This window comes from Pinus tabuliformis, chromosome 2_1 (genome assembly GCF_031772625.1).
Source record: "Pinus tabuliformis cultivar Carrire ecotype Pingquan chromosome 2_1, CPIR1, whole genome shotgun sequence".
NCBI classification, from domain to species: Eukaryota; Viridiplantae; Streptophyta; class Pinopsida; order Pinales; family Pinaceae; genus Pinus; species Pinus tabuliformis.
This window is the reverse complement of record NC_142299.1, coordinates 186,495,869-186,516,737: the sequence shown is the minus strand read 5'-3', so window position 1 is coordinate 186,516,737 and position 20,869 is coordinate 186,495,869. Positions and strand designations below refer to the sequence as shown.

The following is a 20,869-nucleotide window of genomic DNA, read 5'->3' as shown; positions in this document are numbered from 1 at the left end:
AGTCAGATGAAAGGTTAATTGCTAATTTACAATCATATTTTGAAGATATAACTTGAGGCCTGTAGAAGAGACATCAGATACTGTCTTTGGAGGGGTATTAGGGCTCTGCCTCTAGCTTCCTCAAAGCACGTAGGATTGCATCATTATATAGCATAATTAATGAATTTTACTTTTATGTTTCATTTTAGCTTTTTCTGTATTTATAATTTTCTGGATTTAATACTCGTCACCTTCTCTTCTTCTCTAATATTCTGCTATAATGGATTGTCCACATAGTTACTCTGACTATCTGATTAGATTCAATAAACATGAATTTAAATATCTATTACTAAACATCTGTTGTGCTTGCATTTCTTATTTTAAAGAGTAGAAAATTCGGTCAACCTTATGTCAATGCCAAGCCAAGATGCAGACAATAAATGTTATACATGCATATACTATTAAAAAGTAAAAAATCCCTCAACGTCCAATGACTTCAATGACCATTAGTGCACTGGCTGAAATATGATATGTGGCATGCCTCTGTTACCCTTATATATAAAGAAATCATTAAAATAGAAAATTACTTTAAAACTTTCTTTGGCAGATTGATAGAACACCCTCCAGCTGAAATAGTGTTCTTTTATAATCAAAATTACCCAAGCAGCTCTTTGCACATAATTCATGCTGGAATGTAGTGCAATCCATCTGCACTTCCTAAGAGATCCTCTAGTTCTTTTCTAAATGCAACAAAAATTGACACTGACCGATCAACCACAAACAGGGGTCAAAAGACGGTTTATGTTGTAACACACACATTTAGCACATGTACATGCTCCAAAGAAAATAAGAACATTACTACATGCAGTAGTTGCACATACCCCTGAGAAAGCAAGATGAATGTAAGAAGCTGACTACCATGCCACGTGAACCCTTGATTTTTGAGTCCAATTATAAAGTCTTCCACCATCATTTGTAAAGGTACTTAATTTTTAATTTTCTCATCAGGTTTCTTGCAGATAGTAAGTTGGCCCCCAACAAAATCACAGCAACTAATGGAAATGCCAAGTTGCTTCTGAAACTTTTTAAGAACAAATTCCTCTTGTTGTTCGCAAATAGAAACAACTGTACCTTTTTGACCAAGGCGGCCAGTCCGGCCAGCCCTATGAGCATAATGAATTGAATCTGTTGGTAAGTCCAGATTCGCGACAAGATCACAGTTCATAATATCCAGTCCCCTTGCTGCCAACTCATTTGTCACTAAAATCCTGAGCTCCCCTTTCCTAAAATTTGCAAGTCTGTTGGTCCTTTCTAGCTTGCTCAGGTCCCCATGTAAAGCACCCGCTGAAAGCCCCCGTGCCTCAGCTTGAAGACAGTGTCCTTAAGCTGTGTATTATGGTTCATAAAGACTATAACTGACTTTGCGTCTAAAGCATGAATGCATTTTCTAAAAGTATCTACCTTGTGCTGTTGTTGAGAAACAGCATAGAAATGTTCCAACATTGGAGGCAAGCTTTCGATAGCACCCTGAATGGTTGAATTGGAAACATCTGATACTGCAGCTTCCATATTATGAACTGAACCAATATCAACAACACTGTTAGCCCTCACAAGTAATGGCTTATGACCCCAGGTATTTGCTGCTCTTAAGACTGCTGCTGGCATGGTGGCAGACACCATAATAATCTGCCTCTCGACTCTTTCGTTATTTTTAGACAGGGATGACCTTGAGTTACCTTCACCTTTGTTTTGAATTTGTCGATCCTGTGCAGATTTTTGTTTCCCAACATGTTCCAAAATCCTGTGCATGTGCTCTCTGAAGTTGAATGATAGAAGTTCATCAACCTCATCAAGAACAAGAACACGACATCCATGTGTATGTAGCTTTCCAGCCAAACTTATTTCTGAAATCCTCCCAGGAGTTCCCACTACAATTAAAGGCTTGTTTTTCTTAAGTGCTTCCTCTTGTCTTGACCTGTTTGCACCTCCTACAAGCTGTTGCACTACTCTCTCATGTTCTGGCCCCAAAAATTTCTTTGTCTCCCTCACAATCTGCATTGCTAACTCTCTTGAAGGAGCAACAATAACAGCCTCTATCCCAGTTTTTCCTTCTCCTCTTAAGTTTTCATCCACAGCACTTAGAGGTCCTATTTTTGAAAGTATAGGAAGCAAATAAGCAAGAGTCTTTCCTGAGCCAGTATAAGACTGGATAGCAACATCATGTCCATTCAATACAGTTGGGATTGCTGAGACCTGCACATCAGTTGGCACTTCTAGTCCTTCATCTTTCAGCCTTTTAAGCAGGGAATCAGATAGATTAAACGCAGAAAAACTATTAGCAGCAAATGGAAAAGCCTCTTTATTTATCAAACTTCGTTTACCATTGTCATTGTTCCTGCTACTGACCATCTTCACTTTACCAGATACAGAGGACTTTTCAACCAATGGAGGATATTTATAATCAATATCACTGAGGTCTCTCACTATGCTCCTTTTAGTCTTAACCTTTTTCATATGATCGTGTTTCCTTTCAAATCCAAAGCTTACCAAATTTTGTTTTTTATTATCATTGGTTTTGCTCCTGAACGTCTTCACTTTACTAGATACAGAGGTCTTTTCAACTGATGGAAGATTTTTATCATCAATATTATTGACCTCTTTCACTATGCTCGTTTTAGTCTTAACCTTTTTTATCTGATCAGACTCACTTTCATATCCTAAACTTGCAAGAGTTAAGGAGCCTTTGTGAGCATTATGCAGACCAAGGAAACTAGTGGAATGAATGTTTGCAACTTTTAGGAAGTGTTTTCCAGTGATTCTTCGTGTACAGAAAGAAACCCCAAAAAAACTGTGCAAACTCTTCAAGTAAAATGGTAGTGCAGTACGTTGCAAAGTGACTAATGCCATTATCAGCACTCCAAGCCACAAATAGAAAAACGCACTTGCACTGCAGCAACTAGTGCATCGTGAAAATTGTATCTTCACTGCTTTTGTCAAGTACAGGAGATGTTTCGAAGGGCCTACATCATAGAACAACAAAGAAAGTGTTACAAACATATAAATGAAAACCAATGTCATTACAAACATTTATAAACAACAACCTGTGTCATCATTTTAATAATAAGTTGCTGAAATAGGAATTAATTTTCCTTCAAAACATCATTTCCCTTCAGAAAATAGTTTATTTTCTACAAGCTTTGATAGTAAATGCACACATCTGCAACCTGCATTTGGTCTCAATCTACTATGTCAGTTGGGTTGCAGTAACAATCCCAACAGCCAAGTTGGAACGACGATATTTTTGTAGTAATTTGTATATCACTTGTATTGGGATGAATTGAGATTTAGAGTGCTCTCTGAAATTTTGAGATAGAGATATTTAGGGTCTTCAGTGGATTTTATATAATATGCATTGAATGACAATTTGGACGCAATTTGCTTACCTTGTACAAATTTGAAGAAAGAAAGATTATATTGCAGCAATTTTTTGCTTATCCATTTTTTTCAGCCTCAGCTCAAACATTGCCGGAGATGAATTCTCTCATCTCCATTGTTGGAGTAGTACTCACTGGAAAAGAAAACTACAAAGAATGGTCGAGAAAAATCAGGCATGCCCTCATCTTTAATGATTTATGGAAAGACATCTGTGAAGCAGAAGGTGACAATGCACTTGTCAAGCCTACATTAGACAAAGAACTCGCCATATGGGAGAACATGTTGAAAAGTGTAACTAGGTTTGGTCTTCATAATGATGTGTAATTGTGATTTTTGTAAATGATGAAAAGAAGAAAATAAAATTATTTTTGTAATGCTTGCTTCATGGGTTTCATGAGCAAGAGATTTTATTTTTAGTGGCTCCCCTTGAGAGCCTTTAGGACTTGTCATTAAAGTCAAAGAGTCAATGTCATGTATGAAGAACCCTTCTTGGGATATGACAAATGTATATGAGTCTATGAAAGTGTCTAGAATCCCTCCAAAGACAAGCACAGTCCTCTTCAAGTCGACCTCCAAATGAAGTAAATGGCACATGTCGGCTTACCTATTTAGAGACACATCCCTTCATATTCTCATGTTGGCTTATTTATGGAGGGCAACCACTATATATATGGGTGAAGGCTCTTCGCATTTCCACAGTTCAGCATTCAGATCCCTCTCTGAAATTCAGGTGAACAGAACAGTGATAATTTCAGATTACAATTCGGATGCCAAGGAAGCAGCTCGGATAAATAAGGAACGGACAGCGAGGATTTGATTTGGGCTTATCACAGAAAACAGAAGTTTGGATTTCTGAGTGAAGGTTTCGGTACTACAGCAGCTCGAACAAGGACATATATACTCCAATTCAATGCTAGAAAAGACTACAGTTCGGTGATCCAAGGAGGCTACAGTTCGGTACATTTTGCAGAGGTTACAGTGCGGTTTGAATCAGAGAAGAGAAACAAGGTTTCAGTGATACAACAGTGACTATGGTTCAATGATATGACTTCAGACTTCGGCGCTACTGGAGAATGAGAAGTTTGGCATCCTTGTTAAGCTCATGTATCACAGTTCGTGGTCATCACATATGGTGCAAGATCTGAAGTAGAAGGAGCCAAGAAAGAGTAAGCCAGAAGGTGGAAGAGGGTTTGTGTCTTGGTCTTGGAGTGGCTAATAGGTCAAGGGTCTTGGTCTTGGTATTCGTCAATTGGAATCTCTATAAGAAGAATTTGTTGGGGTTTTCCTCTCAAAGAGTGAGAGGTTTTGGCCCTGGCTCATAGCCTACATTCTGTGTCTCTTGTCTATTTATGTCTATGCATTGGTAGTTGTTTGATGAATAAAAACACTACTAACTTCAGCAAAGAGAAGATCCTAATATAAGAAGCAAAAAGATACTCAAAAGCAGTTACTAATCAAGAGAAATCACCTAATTCGTGATGCCCTAGATTTCTCAACATGGTATCAGAGCTAAGGTGTCAAAGTCAAGAAAAGGGCATGCAATCAAAGAGACACTCAAGGATCGAATCTCGAGAAAGATATCAAAGCAAGTTGAAGGATATCAAAGCAAAGTCAAGATCTACATCGAACCCTAGATCGAAGAAGAAGTCTACACCAGCAAAAGTTTTGGATCCTCTAGTCATCATCAAAAGACCACAAAGACCCTCATCAAGTTGAAGAGATCTACAAAGAAAGGTAGCCCAAAGCATATACATCCAAGAGAAGCACTTCAAGGACAAAGATCACATCATCTTGGAGAAAGCCGAAACATTTCCAGATCTGCACTCATTCACCATCGAAAATTCGAAGTATCTTGAAGGCTAGTTATCCAAAATAGGATATAAGTCAAGATCCCTCTCATTGAAGCAGGGATCCCCTCCTTATCCTTGAAGAAGATCATCCGAGGAAGCATCAAGACATCCTAATCAATCACCATCAACAAAGGGAGCTAGATCTAAAGGTGTTGTTATCATAAAAGGAGTCTTCTCCTTTTATTAAAGAAGGGATTTTCATTTGGAAGAAGATTATCCAAAAGTGGCACTAATACATCTTCTTCAACCACCATCAAAGTGATCAAGTTGAAGATTTCATCTTCACTTGTCAAGTAAGTATCTTTTATTCTATAATCTAAGCTAGTAAATGGCTTCGTTTTGCAAGGAGATCGATAAGCTAGTTGGTTCATTAAACTTCCTTGCATGGAAAAGGAGGATAGACAGTCCTCGAAGAAAGTGAAGTCATGAAAAAGTCTCCAAACCATCCAAAGGTCACATATTATCTGAATACATGGAAAGGGATCAAGGGATCCTTATGAAATCAGTCAAAGGTCCCTTCATTCCCATATAGCAGGTTTGGAGACATCAAAGGAGATATATGATAAGCTGGTAAAATTATTCTCTGAAGATGCTATAAAGAAGGTCACATCACTTAGATCTAATCTACACAAATTGAAGGTATCAAAGGATAAAGGGTTATCTTCATAAGATCTCAATTGCAAGATCTGGGAGAGATAATCCTCATTGTTCTAAATGCACTAACTGATGAACAAGGTAACAAATGTCTATAAGGAAAAGAAGGCTATCCCATTCAACAACTTGTGGTTTCTATGCAAGATAGAAGAAGATTGGTTGAGGGAAAAAAGTATTCAGACATTTGTCGAAAGGAGAGAAGATCATAGCTAAGACTCGATGCTATGAGCATTACAGGAAAGATTGTCCTAAGCTCAAAAAGGGCAATAACAAGGAAGATAGAGAAGAAGTCCATTTCACCGAAGAAGTGGAGGAAGTTGTAAGAGGAAAAGCATTAGAAGCAAGAGCTCGTGACATCACCATAAGGAAACATGAAGGACAATTGGAACAAAATCTATGGCAGTCAAATATGAAGGATATAGCTCTTGGGAACCTCATTGGAAACTTAAGGAAAGGAAGAAGTCATCCAAGACAAGTCTCATCATACATCAAGTCAAAAGGAAACATCTGTTGGATAGGGATATGAAAGATCCTCAAGATTCTTTGATGGAATCCTCATTGGAGGGTTCACTGATCTAGAGAGGAAGCAAGTGTTTCATCAGGAACTCCAACTTGTGGAATTCATGGGATGATGGTATGATGACATAAGAGATGAAGCAGATCAAGGGGTTGAAGATCTTTTCAATCAAGGAAGTTGTTGAAAGAATCCTAGATGACCTAAAGGTAAATGAGGTATGTATGCTTGTATTCAATATTATAAAGTCATGTTATATGGTTGCAAGCAATGTTCCACCAAGACTCCGAGACGGGGAGACGCACAAGGGGGGCGTGTGGGATTACCCTCAAATTTTAGGTACATTTAGGGGGGACGGGGGGATGTCGGGGTATATAATTTTATTTTTTAATATATATATATATATATATATATATATATTTCAAATTCGTATTCAATAATGAAAGCATAAATACATACATAATTGAATTAAATAATGAAATACATTGATCCATACTCATCATCCTTACTAATACATACATGATTCATCCATAGACCACGAGATTCAATTATGAAATACTCTGATCCACATTCATCATTCATTATTCACCATTCTAGAATCTACATTGATTTAAAAATTAAATTCATCATTCTACATTCTAAATTGACTTAAAATTAAAATTCATCATTCATCATTATAGAATCTAATTAGTACTAAGCAAAATAGACTATAATAGACACTGAAATCTGAAGACTAGAATAGTAAATTGATATAACTAAAACTCAAAAACAGTGGAGTGATGAGTCTAAAAGTCACTTTAAAGTACACAGAGGGCTTGCTGCTCTTGATTAAATATTAATTCGATATCCTTGTACATGACAAAATGCAATGGAAACCTTGCAATCCATTGAATCCTGAATTCCTGAAAAACTGTTAAGTCTGTTGGATTTTGAGTGAGATCTAAAATTCTACTTTTTCCATATAACATCCAATGAGGTCAGAACCACTCTCAAACATCCTGAGTCATTTCATAATAATGTTAAAAATTTAAATAAAAGCATGAGTCACTTTTACTTTAATAATTTAACATTACCATGAATTACATAGCATTAGTGAGGAAATATGGTCAAATACTAGGTTTCCCCTATCATAAATCATTGTTTACAAGCAAATTTAAGGGGGGACGCATAGCCCATTTTTAGGGGGGGCACCTAGGCGTTCCCTACATTGGGGAAACGTCCCCCCTGCGTCTCCCCACGTCTCCCCAAAAGGGGGACATGGGGAAACGTTTCCCCAGACATCCCCCCATCCCAGGTGCGTGGGGTGCGAGGGGTGCATGCACTCGACCCTATGGAACACGTCCCCGTGGAACACTGGAATTTGCAAGTGTTGGCTTGTTGGAGCCTCACCCAAGTTCAGAAGTGATTTAACCAAACAAATCCCGAAGCTATCGGCCCTTTCGGCAACAGTCTGCGGTGCGCGGACTAAGGTCTCACCCGAGGTAGTATGGGAGGGCGTTGGAACCAGGTTTCCGCACCCTAGGGATGTCTTGATGAAGTCTGGCAAGTTCGCGAACTGATCTTGCGCACTTGCACTGCTCCGCGCAGCTGTCTGTCCTTCACGTAGCTCTATACAGAGCGCGAAGGGGCGCTATCTAGATCCTCTAACCTTACTGTGTTATTATTATAGATCTGACTTAATTTTGTGGGCCTAGTAATCTTATCAATCATTCAACATTTATAACAAGTGCGCGCAACCATAAACTGTAAAGAGATGCATAAGAATATAACAGAAGCGTAAACACACAAATCTATAAGCAGATGCACAATATTTCAGAATCAACTTATCTTTTATTAACTTTTGTTCCGTTACAATCCAAACTCCACCCTGCGCACTTAGCTGCAGGGGTCCGCGCACTCAGCTGCGGACTCTACCAGGCCTTTGCGCACTCAACTGCAGAGCCTCTTTCTACTACTACAACCCAAGACTCGGACTTACAGAGTCAGAGCGAATATCGCATTCAAAAAACCCATAACACTTAAGATCCAGAGTTAACCAAAAAACTGACTTCTACACTTAGAGCCTTGCTCTATTTATACATTCCCATGGTCCGCGAAACCTGGGTAGGCCGACACATTCTATATTAAATTACAATATTTTAAGGCGGACAACCCTAGACTCTCGCGCTCCGCGCCCGCATTTTGCGGGGGTCTTACATTATATTTGACCAAAATTCGGGCTACAAGCCCCAAAAACCCGCTATGGGGGGATCCGCTGCCCAACAGGCCCCCAACACAATCAACATGACTCGTCCCGAGTCACTCAGCTGGTGCGATGATCCTTGCTCGGAATCCATCCAGCAACTTCTGCACTTTACGGACATCTACCACACATTCCACGTTGCCCGTTGTATCAATTGTGCGTGACTCTCTGATGCATTGTTGTCAGAGGCACCCTCTTGCCTTTGCGCATATGTATCCTGCATCTGGGCCAACTTCCCCTCGATCGTGGCGGTGACCATGAATGCTTCCTCGAGCCAAGGCTGGATGTGTGCTTTAAGCCCTGCTTCTTTCTGGCGTGCAGCGTCCACCTGTTCTTTCAGAGCCTGGGCCTCCCTCATCTTGGCCAATCGCTGAGTAAGGGTGACCGTCTGCACGGTCCCCTGGACATTGTCATAGGCCTGCTGCAATTCCCACGCTTCTGTCTCTAACTGTTGTAGTGTTGGGTCCTCCTGTAGTGAAGTGAGCGTGAAGAGGGATTGGTCCAACAATCCCGTGCAGTCCTGTACAGCGTGCTCTATCACTTCCAACCCCGATTGAATGGCGCGGTGGCACTGCTCTCTGACTTTCAGGGGTGTAGAGGGCTACGCCTTCAGTCGCAGCTCCGCGATCTGCAAGTTCAGCTCCAATTGAACCTTCGCGGCCTCCTCCTGGGTCTTGCAGACTCCAGCTGCCAGTTGGTGAATCTTTTCCGTGGTGGGGAGTGCCGCCAGCACGGCCAACTCCGGAATGCTGCTACAGGCCTCCTCCACGGCCTGTTCTAATCCCTAGTTTTGTGCGACCAGGTTGTTGCGCTGCAGGCTGAGCTATTCTAAATTTACCTTCTGCTCGCTCAAGACTTGGAGAGCGCAGCCCTCCCTGGCGCGAAGCTCAGTAGTTACCCCATCCTGCAGCTGGTATAGGGTTTCTCTGGGAAGGGCGGCCAAATTCAACCCCCAGCCCCTCATGTCACCTTCGGCTTCTACTAAGACGACGCCTTCAGGTAACACCAAAGTGTTCATTGTGCGGGCGCGCAACATCTCCTCCACTTTGGCTGCACCTTGCGCAAGGGGCGGCTGTCATCACTCCTGGGGGTTGCACATGTAAAGCCTGCAACTACGCTCTGAGCACCCCCAACAAAGTTGTCTACTCCGTCATTAATTCTTCAAGAGCATCCTTAGTTACATTGCGAACTGGTTCGCCACTGTCAAGAAGGACTCCCTCAGAGGTCTTTGTTGTCTTTGTCTTCTTCCATGTGGTTGGCTTCTCCTAGACACGCGGCCTCTTGAGTTGGGTGCGTTCCTCTACCTTAGTCTCCCCCTGTATGTCCTACTCTGTGGACATTTCCTGACCTTCCTCGGTCTCTTCGGTGGCTGCGGTTGTGGTTTCTGTTGTCTGCGCTGTTGCTGCTGCCTCGGCCACCTTCTGTTGTGTGGCCGCTTCCTGTTCCTGGCACTTTCTCTCCGCCAGCTTCGCGATGCGCAGCTTGGTCTCCCTCTTCCGCTGCTGTGCTGTGATCTTTTCCAGTTCTGCCAAGTCCGGGGCACGCCACTCCGGAGACCATGACGCCATTACGTCGAAGATTGCATCATCTGTTGCAATGAACGGCAGCTTTACCCATGCTCGGGTTGGATCCTTGCGCGCCCGGATATACAGGTTATGCATATCCGCCTTGAATTCTGTCGCGCTTTGCAAACTGTTATATACTGTCGGGGACAAGCACGGCCTGCGGTTGATCCATGTTCGTAAGCTCGCCTCTACGAATGCCCAAAACACTTTTATCTCGCGAATCCTCGTCGCGTCTTTTGTTGCCCAGAGCAAGGTGTACCTCACAGCCTCGAGTAGGTTCCTCTCAATGGTGGGAAACTGGCTGTCCTCCGGTAGCTCCCCGGCAACCAACAAGATGGATAAGAGCAACCACGCATAGTGGAAGGTCTTACCCTGCTCCTGGGCTTCCCTACAATTTGTTAAAAATGCATCACAAAGAAACTGCGCCCAGTTGCACTGGACCCCCTTTGCGCACTGCTCGGCCAACGCAATTATAGATGTTGGCACCTCGTCTGCACGGCATTTCCTCATTAGCTTGCCGGCCAGCAGCTGGGTGGCTACGCGCACCCCTTTGTCCTTGATGCTTGCTATTACATACCCTCGCTTCCTCTTCTCCAGCTTATATTTGGCCTTCATAGCTTCTGCGAGGGCCAAGTCGCTGCTCTTTCCTGCTATGGCTGCAGGATTGTTTCCTTTGATGGGCAGCCGAGAAATCTGGTGAATTAAATCGGCCGTGATGGGAATCGACTCCTCCAGCCAGAGATACCCATCATGTACTAGACACAGTAGCTGTCGGATGACAAAAATTGTGATGGGCGCACGGTGGTAGTGGGGTATCCACCGCAGATGTAGTAACCCAGCCTTCTCCACACCGCGTAACCATTTCTGCTGCAATAATTGCTCCGCGGCCAGCTGTGGGAACTTCTCGCTATCCGTGAGGTCCCAGTCTTCGAACTTTATATTAGGCACCCGTCCCAGCGGCGGACCGTCAAACCTTATTTCGTCCGGAAGAAGCGGGGTCTGGAGCGCACTCTTCATGGCCTCCAGGTCCTTCGGTATCTTGGCTGTCCCTTTCCACGGGGGGATGTAGGGGGGTAACTTTATCGCTGAAGGTACTTGGGAAACATTCTCTGCCTCATCGTCCTATGCCTCAATTTGGGCAATTAGGGCTTGCAAATCTTCCTCCTCCTCCTTTGTTTCAACGGTGACAGCTTTGCCCTTCTCTATCATTGACAATTTACTAACTCGTGGGTTCCATGGTGATACCCGGACTGGCCCCATTGGCTACTTGTTTTTCTGTGGTCGCGGCGTGCGTGGGGACTTGGGAACCTCTGGTGCAACTACTGCCTCTCCAGGCTCCTCCTGGGTCACACGGGGCTCTGGGGTTACTTCCACGAATCGCACTCTGGTTCTCGCAGCCGTCATTGTTTCTACACTGGATTCGTTCGGTCGCGTACTCACGAGTGGCAAGGTAGCTTGGTGCTCAATGCTCTATACTGGCTCAAATCTCAAACAACCAAGTGTTGCCTCGAGGCTACCCCAAGGGATTTTATAGTAACGTTTGAATTTGAATTCAACCATTCCCTCCACTTCTAAGTCATTAATACCTTCTTGGCGGCAGATCATCCCGAATCTAGCTCTTAATACCTGTCTTAACGGCCCGTCGCCCACTCCTTTCTACCTTAAATTGGACCTCTAGTCATAAACAGTGACATCAATGGTCACCTCCCAGCCTACCAGCGCAGCAGCACAACCCCTTACGTGCGACCGCGACCCTTGTGATATATTGGCCTTGCGTGGAACCTTCTTCCCGCGCAACTCTCCTGCAGACTCGTTTATAGTCTCGCACCTCTTTCAATTGCTTGGAGCACTAAGACTATGCTTCCTACAGATATTCAGGGGGTCGCACCCCCGGTGCGAGGCTTCACTTTTCCTGCTAGCCCGAGCCGCGGGCACCCTTCAAATACCCTTGCGTCCGGTAGTGCGTCACGTTCTTCTTTGTATGGTACGCTCTCAGCAGTAGCAGCACCGCTCCACACCATAACAGCAAGTGGCAAGAGTTTCCAGTGGGGAAAAGGTCAGCAGAAGGATTTCGAGGAGCTAAAGAAGAATATCAGTCAAGCACCAGTTCTGGCATTACCAAACTTGCAACGGCCCTTTGAAGTGGAGACAGATGCGAGTGGGTATGTCATGGGAGTTGTCTTGATGCAAGGAGGAAGGCTCGTTTGCTACCATTCTGAAGTATTTCATGGAGCAGTTATTAACTACCCTACCTACGATAAGGAGCTCTATGCCATGGTGCAAGTTGAGAAGAAGTGGAAGCACTATCTGATAGCAAAGGAGATAGTGATCCACACAGATCACCAGCCATTACAGTACTAGCAAGCCCAGAGTAAGCTACAGCAGACAAGCCATTACAAGTGGATGAGGTTTTTATAGCAGTTTCATTTGGTGATCAAGTATAAGAAGGGCAGCACAAACAAGTTCACTGATATGCTTTCAAGACCACCCACATCAAATATTACAGCTTTGGGGACTCTTATGCACATGAGGTCATTCACCCATGATGCCAACAAAGAGGAATATTCAGAAGATGAGGACTTCAAGGAGGTGTATCAGCAGTTCCAGAGTCAAAGTCATGTGCACGATGGCGATAGCATCGTTGACTACCATCTCCAGGATGGGTTACTCTACAAGGTGGATAAGCTATGTGTTCCTAAAGGTGAGCGTTTGCAGTTGATTAGAGAGGCTCACACCTCCAAGGTTGTAGGGCACTTTAGTGTAGGGAAGATCGTGGCTAACTTGTAGAGGTACATGTATTGGCCCAAGATGCAAGAGCGGGTAGCTAAGTTCATAAGAGGATGCATGCTTTGTTGTACCACCAAGCCTAGCAACAAGAAACAAGATCTATATCATCCCTTAGTGTACCTACTCGTCCTTGGGAAAACATTTCCATGGACTTCATGGGAGGTTTACCGACAACTAGAAAGGGACATGACTACCTATTCGTGGTAGTTTACAGGTTCAACAAGATGTGTTCTGATGCCCCGTAAAAATACCATCAGCGAAAAAGAAGCAGCAAACTTGTTCTTTGGATGGGTCTGGGTGCACTTTGGGATACCAAGGAGCATCATTTCAGACAAGGACAAGATTTCTCAGTGCATTCTGGAATACATTATGGGAGAAGATGGACACAAATTTTAAGAGATCTACAGCATTCCATCCACGGACAGATGGGCAGACAGAAGTAGTCAATAGGACTTTGGTGCAGCTTCTGAGGGGATACAACCAGAAGCATCCGAAGACTTGGGATGAAAATCTAGTATATATACATCATTCTTATAATAGAGCAGTCCACACTTCTACAGTAAAGTCCCCATTTGAGACTTGTTTTGGATATTTTCCATCTTCACCTTTGGATATTGCATATGGGTAGAAAGGAGGAGTGAAGGAAGATCTTACAGGAGGAATCAGCTCACGAGACCATTTTTACCGGTAGGACCCAGTTTGGCGAAATGGGGTCTGAAACCTTCCGGAAGCATTTTGAGGCATCAAACGACGTTTTTTGGAGGCAAAACTTTGTCACTTTAGTGCAACACCTTTCCATGATATTCTACACACAAGACCTTTCCAACGACGCAAGAAGTGTGTCAATCGGAATCTGTATGCAAAAGTTATGCCACTCAGAAGTTGACCTTCATGTTTTCACACCTATAGTTCGAGAGGATGTCGCATCAGCGCCCATTATTCATGGAAAAGGGGCTAGCCACGTGTTTGTGATGTAAAAGACTCTGGAAGAGTATTTTGTAACTCTAGTTAAGAGTTGATGTAGTCAAACTTAACCACTAGTAGGCTATCGGGCTGTGTTATAACCAGGCCACTAGGAGGAAAAGACATTCCATCCTTTCGAGAGCATTTTGTTCCATAGTTGAGCAAATATAGCCAAGATACATAGTGTAGGAATTTACAGGGTAAGTTCCTCAGAAAGAATACCAAAAGGACACCGCTCACAACCAGATCTCAAATCAATACACCAGTATTTTTGACGTGGTTAAAACCCTCAGAGTGCAAGGAGGGAAACAGTCCACGGCCTGTCCCAACGTGGGTACAGACAATTTATTAATCAAAGAATGAAAATTTACATAAGCTTCTCTCATGCACGGATTACCCGAACAATGACCCTCCATGCGCTTTAAATAGAACTCATGGACCAATCGGGTGTCAAGCCACGGATCAAGTGTCGGTAATACCGAGGTGAGAGTGAACCGTCGGATCACTACATATCGTGACCGTCGGATTGTAAGTTACAAAATGTACAACGGTAAAGAAACACACTTTACCTAACTCTATACCTAACTCTAACTAGACCAAGTTGAACTTAACTATATCCTATGTGTCGGAATATCCTAACATCCCCCCTTAAGAACAACTTGGGATAGGATTGAAGGATTTACAAATATGACACAATAGGAGAAGGAAGGAGGCACTAGAGCCTATCCCCCCTTAGTGACAACTTCCTGAACTCCAAGCATATATCGAAGTTTAGTGAACTTCGCCTCTGTGAGAGCCTTTGTGAAGATGTCTGCAACCTGATCATCTGTTGGACAATATTGCACTTCAAGAACATGGTCATGAATGAGCTTTCTGATGAAGTGCATGTGTAGTTCAATGTGTTTGCTGCGCTGATGCTGGACTGGATCTTTGCATAGCTGAATGGCACTTTGATTATCACACCAAAGTGTGGTTGGATGCTGCTGCTCAAAGCCAAACTCTGATAGGATCTGACGAAGCCACAAGGCTTCCTTACTAGCTTCCACGGCACCACGATACTCTGCTTCTGCTGACGAAAGAGAAATGGCAGCCTGTTTCTTACAAGCCCATGTAATAGGTCCTGAACCAAGAGTGAAGACATAACCGGCAGTAGACTTCCGATCATCAGGGTCACCAGCCCAATCAGAATCAGTGAAACCAACTAACAGAGGAGCTGCTTTGGCACTGTAATGAATCCCAAACTGTACTGTACCTCGAACATAACGAAGTATTCTTTTAGCTGCTTTCCAATGACTTTCACGGGGGTTTTGCATAAAACGAGCAACAAGGCCAACAGCAAAGGAAAGATCAGGACGAGTATGGGTTAAATACAAGAGTTTTCCTACAAGTTGACGGTATAAGGTAGCATCAACTTCAGGAGAAGTACAAGAGACTGAAAGTTTGACTCCAGACTGAAAGGGAGAAGGGGCTGGCTTACAGTCTTCCATGTGAAAATGACGAAGAATATCACAAGCATACTTGGACTGGGAAAGGAAATACCTCCTTGGATTGCAAGACTTGAAGACCGAGAAAATAGTGTAAGTGTCCTAAGTCTGTCATTTCAAATTTCTTTTTAAGGCTGACTTCACATGGTTTATAAGGTTGGGATCACTACCAGTAAGAATAAGATCATCAACATAAAGAACAAGGATGATAAGAGAGTTGCCCACTTTCTTGGTGTAGACAGTATTGTCAGAATGACACCTAGAAAAGCCAGATTCTAAAAGAAAGCTATCCATTTTGGCATACCAAGCCCGAGGAGCTTGCTTGAGACCATAAAGGGATTTCTTAAGTCGACAAACAAGGCTGGAGTCTGTTTGTATGAAGCCAATGGGTTGTTCCATATAGATTTCTTCCTGCAAGTCCCCATGCAAGAAGGCAGATTTAACATCCATCTGATGGACTTCCCATTTTAAAGAGGCAGCAAGGGAAAGAACAAGGCGGATAGAGTTCATTTTGGCAACAGGGGAGAAGGTTTCAGTGTAGTCAATGCCTTCAACCTGTGAAAAGCCCTTAGCAACTAGACGAGCTTTATGTTTATCAACTTTCCCATCTGGTCCATACTTGGTTCTGTAAACCCATTTGCATCTAACAAGTTTGCGTCCCTTTGGTAGAGGAACAAGATCCCATGTATCATTTGTCATCAATGAATGATATTCTTCATTCATAGCTGCTTCCCAATGTGGATGGCCTGAAGCTTCTGCAAAAGTGTCAGGATCATGATTTACTGGAGCTTGAGCCAGTAAAGAAGAGGCTCTTTCAAACTGAGAACGTGTACGTCGCTGATCTGTAGGATCACCGGCAAGATCACCTGCTGCATCCCGAGTAGCACGGACCCATCTTGGAAGTTGAGGATCCTGAGAAGGTGGGGGAGGATTATCATCCTCGCTTTCATCATCAGAAGAAGAAATGTTTTCAAAGATAGAAGAGATAGGAAGAGGTGGCACATCCGCCGGACTAGGCTCGCAGGCCGATTTATTTTCATCAAATTTTACATCTCTTCTAATGATAACATTTTTGGACTTAAATGGAATAAGTCTATAACCTTTTACATCTTCAGAATATCCAACAAAAGTACATTTCTCACTCTTAGGTTCTAAAGCTTTATGCTTTTCATCTGGAATATGGGCCCATGCTTCACTTCCAAACACACGAAAGTGACTTACATCTGGTTTAATGGAACTCCAAGCTTCTTCTGGAGTGATATTCTCTAGAACCTTAGTAGGAGTGCGATTGATTATATAATTTGCACAATTAATTGCTTCGGCCCAAAAACTAAGACTGAGTCCTTTAGATTGCAGCATACAATTAGCCATTTCCTTTAAGGTGCGATTTTTCCTTTCAGCTACACCATTTTGTTGTGGAGTGTATGGAACAGTATGTTGCATTTGAATTCCATTTTCGGTGCAAAAGTTGATGAATGCGTTTTTAACATATTCTCCACCATTATCAGTTCTTAGCTTAAGAATTTGATGTCCAGATTGTTTTTCAACAAATGCTTTGAAGGCCAAAAAAGTGCTAAATACTTCGCTCTTGAGTTTTAAGAAGTATACCCAAGTGCGTCTAGAGAAATCATCAATGAAAGTTAAGAAGTACTTGCAGCCAGAGAATGAAGCAACAGGAAGAGGACCACATAAATCACTGTGCACAAGCTGTAAAGGGGCTGAGGCGTGCCAAGAGGCACGTTTGTCAAAACTGTCCCGATGATGTTTTCCGAGTACACATCCGGAACAAACACCATCTTTGCAAGATACCATAGGAAGACCTGTCACCATATTTTCTTTACATAGATGCTGAAGGGAGCGATAGTTTAAGTGACCAAACCGCTCATGCCAAAGTTTGCTCACTTCATCATTATGAGCAACAAATACTGAGGGAAGATGGGATGACCCAAAGTTGTGAAACTTATACAACCTTTTGGAATCATCAGCAAGACCAGTAGCTAGAATCTGTTTAGGATCTTTTAGATCCTTGATTACAACATCATGAGGTGAAAATTCAACAATTTTACCTTCACCTGAATGAGTTATCTGATAGACAGATAGAAGGTTGCAGGATAAGTTTGGAACACATAATACATCATTGAACTGACCATTGTCTAGATGAACAGTTCCAGTCCCTACAACATTAAGAGATCTATCATCACCAACATATATATTTTTGGTGTTACAATCATTTAAAGAAGAAAACATGGCTTGGTTTTTGGCCATGTGACAAGAGGCTCCAGAATCAATGAGCCACTCATGAGAATGAGAAGAAGAAGAAGATACATTTAATGCATAACCAGACTGAGATGATTGACGATGACATGCAGAAAGTGCCGTTCCGGAAGTTGAAGTTGAAGTAGGCTCCAGATGGATGTTATGTTTCTTCATTGCGGCTTCCAAGGCTTCCATCTTCTTAAAGCATTTAGATTCTAAGTGGCCATCTCGATTACAAAAGTTACAATGTCTGTCAGTCTTCTTCCATTTGTTTTTATTGGTCTTGTCATTTTGCTGAAATGATCTTTCATCTTGAGGCTGAGTTGGTTTAGGACCATTCCTTTGAGGATAAGACTTCTTAGGATTCTTTGAATTTGGTTGCTGCTGGGCGGCTAACGCTTTCGAGGAAGAGTTTCCAAGATTAAGAAGACCAAGGTGTAAGAGTTTTTCTTGTTCTCTTATTAAGGAATCACAAAAGGAGTCAAAGGAAGGGGGTTTGTAGTCTTTGCCTTGACAAATGAAAGCTTCCCTTGTAGAATGGAAAGTGGAAACAAATACAGAGTAGGCTGGTCCCAACTTAGTAAGGATGGAATAAATAAGGTTACCATCTTCTTTCTTAACTTTAACACCTTCCAAGAGATATCTAAGGGTCTTGAATTTGGACAAGAAATCTTCAATGCAAGAAAAATTATTAGGATCCAAAGTAAGCAACTCATTCTCAAGTTGATGGGCTCTAATTTCATTTTTAATCCCAAAAACTTTAGCAAGTTTTTCTAATGCTTCATGAGGAGTTTCAATTTCTGCAATGTGGAATCTAAGATCAGGAGAAACAGACATTCCTATCAAACCACGTGCTTGATCTTGTCTATTTTCCCATTTTTCGGCCTTGTCTTCATCTTTGGGTTTCTTCTCTTGGTCTGTGGCTATTCTGAAGAGACCTTTACTTCTAAGTAAATCTCCCATGTAGGCTACCCATTGGAAGTAGTTAGTGCTGTCAAGAATGACTTGGCATGGACTTTCCATTTTTTGAAAAAAAAACTGAAGCTGAAGATGCTGAAAGTAAGTGGTCCAATGGATAGATCTCGAAAAAATAGGCGGTTTTAAAAAAAACGGCTCTGAAAAAGGCTTCCGGATGAAGAAGTTATGGCTTTTTGAAAAAAAATTGTTGACGTTGCCGGCAAAGTGCGCGAATGTGCGGGAATGAAAAAATCCGCCCCCACAAAATGGAGACTTGAACCCAAGACCTCTACTCTCTAAAAAAGTCTTTGAACCAATTGATCTATACAAAATATTTGAGAGAGAGAGAGAGAGAGAGAGAGAGAGAGGGGGGGGGGGGGGGGCCTTGATTTGCGTGCTTGCCTTGGGAAGGCTCTTTTCCCCTACAAAACACAAAACACAAAACCCAACACGAATATGCAAAGAAAAACGAACCTTACGGCTCAAAGTTAGCTTTAGCCAAAAAACTAGAATTTTTTTTAAAAAAATCTCAAAGTTAGCTTTTAACCGAAAAACTAAATATTTTTCTCAATGTTTCTGATTTTCCAAGATCACACTAAGGTGCAGGGAAAAGAGCATACGCATGAGAAAAATCCTTTCTTTCTGTTTCTGATTTGCCCAGATCGCACAGAGTCGCAGGGCAAAGAGCATACGCAGAAATGAAAGGTATAGATCCGGGAAAAAAAAGGCTAAATAAACCGAAACCGAAATAAGCAGAGAGAAAATGACAGTAAACTGCAAAAAAAAACACTGTATACCTCCCGATCTGAAAAATGACGCAGCTAGGGCTACCGGAAACCTTTTCGCGTGAAACGAAAGGGGTTCCTCACTGAAACAGATGCTCCGAACGCAACAGAGCAGTCCTCTCGGCCAGAAAGCAGTCAGAAACAGCAGATCTAGGAAACGACAGCCGCATGCAGTTCTACCGGCTTCAGATTTGGATCACCAACGGACGCGGCCCTCAAATAGCTCTGATACCATGTAGGAATTTACAGGGTAAGTTCCTCAGAAAGAATACCAAAAGGACACCGCTCACAACCAGATCTCAAATCAATACACCAGTATTTTTGACGTGGTTAAAACCCTCAGAGTGCAAGGAGGGAAACAGTCCACGGCCTGTCCCAACGTGGGTACAGACAATTTATTAATCAAAGAATGAAAATTTACATAAGCTTCTCTCATGCACGGATTACCCGAACAATGACCCTCCATGCGCTTTAAATAGAACTCATGGACCAATCGGGTGTCAAGCCACGGATCAAGTGTCGATAATACCGAGGTGAGAGTGAACCGTCGGATCACTACATATCGTGACCGTCGGATTGTAAGTTACAATATGTACAACGGTAAAGAAACACACTTTACCTAACTCTATACCTAACTCTAAACTAGACCAAGTTGAACTTAACTATATCCTATGTGTCGGAATATCCTAACACATAGGAGGTAGAGCACATAGAGAGGATCTATGCACTATAGCAGCCCACGGGCCACATGCATTACTTTTTTGTACCTGCAGCCATATTTCCAGACAGAGAAAGAGAGTGAAGCGGCCTCACCTTCCAACTGGGTTTTCTCTCGAAAGGGTTTCCCAGAGAGCATATCTTGTGTCTTGTGTATGTGTGTGCTTATTTTGTCGTTCTCTACTTTTCTGCATAATTTCCATTCGCATGCATGCACTAATTACAGTTAAATCCACAGATCTTAAAGTTTAATAAACTGTAATAGTGTATAATTTTCAGAGTTTTAATATAATATTATTAGATATGTTGTGACGAACTGTCCAGTGGAATATCCACGACAGTTTACAGATCATTACTTGACTCAGCTTGACCATTCCCTGTGGGTAATAATTAGATGAATGCACTAGCACAATACCATACTTGCAACACATGGATGTTAGCGCCATGGAGTCAAAGGCTTTAGCATTTTCTGTCACAATTTTGGTGGGAACACTAAATCATGTTATGATCCTTTCCTCCAAGAAATCCATGAAAACTTTATCAGTGGCATTCTTAGTGGGTATAGCTTTGACCCATTTTGTGAAATAATCAGTCGTAGTGAGGATCCACTTATACCCATTACTAGAGTTGTCCTTAAACTCACCAATAAAGTCCAAATCCCATTGTTGGAATGGTGCCTCT

General features: G+C 42.4%; 1 protein-coding gene across 1 annotated transcript in view; it reads right to left on the bottom strand.

Annotated features, from left to right (window-relative positions):
* Nucleotides 1-549: 549 nt before the first annotated feature.
* Nucleotides 550-20,869, bottom strand: part of EMB1586 (P-loop containing nucleoside triphosphate hydrolases superfamily protein) — a 62,069-nt gene continuing 41,749 nt past the window's right edge. Inside the window, 2 exon segments of the mRNA XM_089402405.1 lie at nucleotides 550-1,344; nucleotides 1,347-2,999. Of these exon segments, the coding sequence (XP_089258531.1) occupies nucleotides 965-1,344; nucleotides 1,347-2,886 (1,920 nt within the window). The 5' untranslated portion in view covers nucleotides 2,887-2,999 and the 3' untranslated portion in view covers nucleotides 550-964.